Source organism: Triticum dicoccoides, chromosome 7B (assembly GCF_002162155.2).
Source record: "Triticum dicoccoides isolate Atlit2015 ecotype Zavitan chromosome 7B, WEW_v2.0, whole genome shotgun sequence".
NCBI lineage: Eukaryota > Viridiplantae > Streptophyta > Magnoliopsida > Poales > Poaceae > Triticum > Triticum dicoccoides.
Window position 1 is genome coordinate 363,699,590 of NC_041393.1, and position 6,610 is coordinate 363,706,199.

The 6,610-nt window shown below is 47.7% G+C and overlaps 1 protein-coding gene across 1 annotated transcript; it reads left to right on the forward strand.

Annotated features, from left to right (window-relative positions):
* Positions 1–3,100: 3,100 nt before the first annotated feature.
* Positions 3,101–5,262, forward strand: LOC119339271 (phenolic glucoside malonyltransferase 1-like). Its single transcript, XM_037611390.1, has 2 exons — positions 3,101–4,136; positions 4,425–5,262. The coding sequence occupies exons 1-2, from the start codon at positions 3,453–3,455 to the stop codon at positions 5,106–5,108; spliced, it is 1,368 nt and encodes a 455-aa protein (XP_037467287.1). The 5' UTR covers positions 3,101–3,452; the 3' UTR covers positions 5,109–5,262.
* The last annotated feature ends 1,348 nt before the right edge of the window (positions 5,263–6,610 follow it).

Consider the following 6,610-nt stretch of genomic DNA (forward strand, 5'->3'; position numbering starts at 1 on the left):
GAAAATCTAGCGTAGACAAACAGCAGCATACATAAGCAATCAATCAAACGAAAGAAAGAGAAAACGAGAAAAGACCCAAATAAAACTCGAAACAAGCAAAAGCTAAACTAAACAGAAAACAAACTCTAATAGCATTACTTTCATGTGGATTAGATCTTAACAGTAGGTATATGTGATTAGCTATGATTTACAAAAAGAATCAACTCAAACGGAGCTACGAAACTAAAAATACAAACGAAACAAAATCAAATACTAATCTGAACTAAACTCAAATTTCAAATTGTCAAAATCATGTTCAAGTTGGTTAGTTGGAAAGAGGGGATTGTTACGAAGATTTGGGCATTGGTTTCATCTAATTTGGATAAACGAGCTAAAAGTTATGCTAGTTTAAAGATCAGGGGCTAAATCACGATAAAAGTATTTGCGGATAGGTGCCTGAGCGAAAATAAATAGAAAAAGAAAAATCTATCGGACGAACGTCCGCTAATAGAGACTAACGAACGAACACGTTCGTTAACGGATTCTAATGGGTGAACGCTCCCTAATTAAGCGATCTAATAAAAATAAACCGGTTGATCTAACTAAACCGAACTAATAAAAATAAACCAAAAATAAACCGGCGAACCGGGCGGTTTTATACCGGTCTTCGGTCGGCGGCGGCGGTCAACGATGAGGCGGCGCGGCTTCGGCGGGGCGAGGTGGCAGCGGGGCTTGGCGACGGCAGCGGCGACTAACGCGGGCGGCGTCGCGGCACAAGCGGCGGCGAGGGCGGTGGGCGGCGGCGGCGCTAGATGCGGGTGACGACGGCGGCGACTGGTGGCGAAAACGGGGCGGCGGGGTCGGCTTATAAAGGCCCCATGGTCGGGGTCCCGACTTGCGCAGGGGGTCGCGGCGGCGGGGGCGGCTCGGACTCCGTGCCGGAGTCTGGCGCGGGCACGGGGATGATGGCGGTTGGTGGCTGGGCCGGCCCAGTCGGCGCGCGCACTTTATTTTAAACAGTGCCGCGAGGAAAAATCCTAATAAAATAAAATAAAAATTCCAGAAACAATTTTCACCATCCCTACCTAATATTTGGGACAAAGTGAACATTTTTCTCGACTAAATGAAATTTTTAAACATGCACCTTTTTCTCTAATTCAACCCAATAAATTGCAAATAAAATTCAAATAAAATAATTTGACCTCCAATTTTTTTCCAACATTTCTCCTCTGTTTTGAAGAAGTCCTTTTATCTTCTCTCATTATTTTTATTGTTTTTAAAATTATTGGAAGGAATTTGTTAAAATCAAATTGATCCACTTTTCAAATTTGGATAAATTCAAAAATAAAAATTTGTGAAACCCCCAACTCTCTCCTTCGGTCCTTGAGTTGCTTAAGATTTCTTGGATCTCAACCAAATAAAAACCAAAATGCAATAAAATATGAAACACATATGAATGATCTATGTATAACATCCAAATTAAAAATTGAGATGTTACATTAGCTAGGAGAACATATCATGTACATGTAATTTTTATTTATTTCCAATACTTCATGCTTAACTCAGAAACAGGAGCTAATTGATTCCACAAAGGGACATGAGAAAAGAAACCTGGTGGACTGGTAGACATGAGATGGCTTGCATGCCACAACACGACAGTAACCTGGTGGACTGGTGGACATCTCTAGACCCACAAAGGGGACAAAAAAAACATGGACATTCATCGCTTTGGTAGCATGGACACTCTGGAGGCGCAGGAACGATATTGTTTTCAATGGTGCGGCACCATTGGCGGACATGGTGCTGAGAAAAATTGACACAGAAGGACAAAATTGGCGGGCAACGGCTCTGTTGAGGAAAGATAACGCCTTACCGATGAGGGTGGATAGGTTGGCTAGTGGCGAGTAGAACATATAGGATTCGTGGGGTGGCTCCTTAGCCGTGGTTGAGTTGTAAAAATCTTTGTCGTCTAGGCACTTTCTATCTATTATCTTGATACGTTATTCCTGACGCATCCTTGAAAAAGAGCTAATTGATTCTACTTGATAGGAAAGGTCGGATTATTTTGCATCACTGCCTACCGCCGTGCATGCACACCATCTACAAGCATGCACGCATTTGTTGCAGCAAGCCGTCTTGCGCACAATACACAACTTTTTCAATTTTTGTTATGGATGCAGCTACCAGCTGGCAAGGCATGAGGTGTGGCATTACTACAATAAGTCCACGACGGGTGAAAACACATCAATTTATTCTTTGTATACGAGTCTTGCTCTTTTTTGTGTGTGATGAATGTGAGTCTTGATCTTAGCTTGGTCGATTTGTTTGTTTCTTCAAAGGTAGGGAATCCATGTTTTGTTAGCGAAAGAAGTACATTTTCCTCTTTGTTAATCATGAGTTTCAGGTTATTCCAAGTTAATTTAGTACATAGAATGTGTGCTCTATATAAAGAGTCCACACGGTCTTGTATTAAATAGACACAATGGGTTTTTCGTACTTGTAAAAGAACTGCTCAATCTATTTCTAAAACCATTGCGTTATATAGCATGTTGAGTTTAGTTGATATTACGGCGATGTCATCACTGGCAGCACTGACAACAAGAATGACGGCCAGCTCACGAAGTAAAAAAGAAGAAGAAGAAGAACAGTAATTTATCGGTTAAAAAACTTTACAGTATTTATGTCCTATAAAAGAAATGTCTATAAAAGAAATGTTACACATATCATTAGAATTTATATGATCCAGTTACAACTCACCGGCAATCATCTAGCCTATCAAAGGAGGCAAAATTTTGGACTATTCTCTGTCGGGTCTGCATGATTGACGTGATCCCTGACGGAAGCACCGCATCAGTCACCCATCTCCGACGTCGTTGGATCTTTTCGAGATGCAAGCATAGGCGCACAGAGACACACATTTGTCCGCCGCAGGGCAGGGTTCAGCCACGCTAGCTGTCGTTTTTATCCTCCGAAATGAAAATGAATAAAGAAACTGGCTGTCCCTTTGGAGCAAACCTTGTACTCTCCGGCGATGAACCAGCTGGTAGTTTCCAAAGTAAATAAGCAATGAGCAGAGCTGAATGAGTGGTTATGTCAGGATGTCTCCAGGTATAAAAAGGAGGGTGTGTACGTACACCAGAAACCAGACACGCATCTCACTTCAGTTTTGCTCTGGTATCGCGCGTGCGCGCTTCTTTCTCCCCAGCGAGACGTACATCCACCAACGCAGCATACATAGCGGCATCCGTATGAATCGGCCAAATATCTTGCTCACTTGGCACATATAGTATATCGGACCAAACTGATCGTAGGCCCAGCAGCTTCCGTCTTCCTTCCTGCGCAAGAAGACGTCCACCACCGCTGCCGCGATTTAAGCTGGACGCAGTTGGAAGTGGAACCCCATAAGCGCCCAGCCATCGGTCAGCTCACACCACCCTAGCTCTCCGGCGAACGACCGATAAGTACCCGTCGGGATGGGCGAGGCAAGCTCCGACGCCGCCGCCAAAGCTGCGGCCGTGCGGGCTGTCTCAGTCTCCCGGGTCGCGCCCTCGGTGCTGGGGGAGGTGCAGCGCGTTGAACTTTCCTTCTTCGATTCGCCGTGGGTCGTGCTGCCGCCGATCCAGCGGGTGTTCCTGTACGAGCTTGGGGATGCCGACGGCTTCCCGACGGTGGTGGAGCGGCTCAAGCGCGCTCTCGCGGACACCCTGGCGCACTACCTGCCCCTGGCGGGGATGCTCGAGTACGCGGTGGAGACCGGGGACGCCTTCGTGGACTGCACTCACGCCGGGGTCGCCTTCCTGGAGGCCGAGGGCGATATGGACGTGCAGCGTCTAGCCGGCGACGAGGCGCACGACATCCTGGCATTCCTGAGCCTGGTGCCGGAGCTGGATGCCCGGGTGCTCCCGGCGCCCGTGCTGTCAGTGCAGGCCACTCGTCTAAGCGGCGGCCTGGCGGTGGGCCTGTCCGTGCACCACGTAGTCGCGGACGGACGCGCCGTTTGGCGATTCATGGAGGCCTGGTCTTCCGCTTCCCGCGAGGGCTCCCCGGTCACCAAGGTCCTCGGCCCGCCGCACTACGGCCGGGAGGTCATCCAGCACCCCAACGGCGACGAGCTCGCCCGCGACATGCTAAAGACCGTCGCGCCCAATCTCCCTGTGGTAAACTCATCTCTTTTTTTCTTCTTTTTTTTCCATGTTCGTGAATCTATGTAGGTAGGGCTACTTGTAGCTCCGTGTACGTCGGTAGCTTTGTCAACTTTTGCTTGCTACGTCAACTAAACTGTAGTTGGTTCGTCGGTTGCACCATGCTAACCGTATGCCTGCCACCTCCAAGATAGATGACACACACGGAACAATTTTCAGTTCCATGACCGTGCATAGTCGTGGGCAAGGAAGCAATGCCTGCCATGAATGAGCTTATCCATCATGTGTATTTACCACTCGCAGGTGAGGGGGCAGTACGATTTCAGCCAGCGGTTCCTGCGGGCGCGCCGGACATTCTACCTCGGCGCCGACGACATCCAGTCGCTCAGGCGGCGGATCGACGACCTCGCCTCGGACGAGTCTGCTACCGGTGGCGACGCGCCCAAGCCGAAACCGGTGTCGACGTTCGTGGCGCTGGCGGCACTGAGCTGGACGGCGTTCGTTCGATCCAAGGGGCTCGGCGCAGGGGACGACACGTACCTCATGTTCCTCGCCGACCTGCGCTCCCGCCTCGACCCGCCAGTCAGCGAGGCTTACCTGGGCAACTGCGTGCGCGCGTGCCTGGCGAGCTGCGCCGACGCGGCGGACCTCCTCGGCCAGTCCGGCATCCTCCGCGCGGCGCGGGCCGTGCAGGCGGCGGTGGCCGAGATGGAGGCGGCGCCGCTGTCCGGGACGGACAAGGGGTGGATGCAGATGCTGATGCGGCTGCCGTTTCAGCGGATGACCAACGTGGCGGCGAGCCCTCGGTTCCGGGCCTACGAGGCGGCCGACTTCGGGTTCGGGAAGCCCGCGCGCGTGGAGCTGGTGTCCATGAACCACGACGGCGAGATGGTGCTAGTCGGCGGCCGGCGCGACGGCGAGGTGCAAGCCTCCGTGTCCATCGACCCGGCGCACATGGACGCATTCAAGGCCTGCATCCTCGGCTAGACAAACTCAAAAAATTAGCTAGTAGCCACGTCCGTACGCCGTCGAACTTGCATAGATCCAATAAATACAACAAGTAGCATGAGTCATGCACCAATTCTGTTTCCATTCCTGTAATGATCGATCGTTTATCGTCGTTTCGACTATTTGGGTTCTAGTTCACCGGATGAATTGTCACAAGAAAGTAACCCAATCATTTCCTTGATCTGCATCTGCAATTGTATGAGTAGAGCTGATCTCGGCTTCTAATTTTAGCATGCTGGTTTACTAGTCCTCTCTAATTTTGGGTCATATTTAGGAGAGGATGCACCAATTCTGTTTCCATTCCTGTAATGATCCGTCGTTTTCTCTTTCCTTTTGCGGGTCATGATCCATCGTTTGTCCTCGTTTCGACTATTCCGATTCTGTGAGAAGAAAGTGTTGGAAGCGGTCTCCTACGGCACGATCAGTTTAGCTACTGCATAGGAGTTGTTACCGCACGTATAGCTGAGGTGGTTGGCTAGGCCGGCACTTGTGCAAACCCTGTCCATGTATATTACTAAAAGCATACACGCGTCTTGCCACGTCGTTCTACTTTTCTATTCGTTTATTTGTTTGTTACTGGTGTGTTAGCAGCACTGCAAAAAATATATTCAAAATAGTGGTTGGCGTCACTCATGGCCCGGACCTGCATAGTTAAGCCATATAGTACTGAATGACATGATAATATTCATCTGCAAAACAAATTCAAAAATTATGATATGCATAACTGAGGCTTCTGATTATAGTATACATCCACAACAATCATACAACTCTATGATTTGACCAACCGATATTTCATAACTTACCTTGGTCAGATACAAATAATACAAAACACCAACAATAATGGTCTGCAATAACAATAAAAGGGTAGTGGGAGTGAGAAATCTTGGAAGTTGCAACATTGCACCAAAGTATATGGCTTCTGATTTTCAATATTGATCATTCACATGTGTAGTCAGAATCAAAATAGAAACAACGTATTTCAAATAAAAGCAATGCTTCGCACAGACTAACGATAGGAAAGGGAATGAAGCATGTTTATAGCGGCTTCTAAGAGGAAGAGACGGAAATGGGAGGATCAAGAGATAATAGTACAAGTGATTCAGCTTTCATTTGAATGCAACATTATCGATGCACTAATAAGGCCTGATCAACTGTGTACATAAGCAACCCGGTGACAATTTAACCAAATTATCTTCATAGAATAACCTAGTTATGATCTTGTTTTATTATTTTAGTGCCAATTAAGTTTAGTTATAGATTGTGCTCCTTAGGCATGGAAACAAATGCTAATTAATACTCTCATTGTTCTAAAATATAGTGCATACTTTGTTTTGCAAAGTCAAGCCTATCAATGTTTGACCAAATTTATAAAAAAAACATCCGCACGTACTTTTATAGTCAAGCCTATCCTTGATCACTTTGGATCCATCCACCTGAAACTAACCAGCGGTTCTTTCGCCCAATGATGTAATAACTCATCA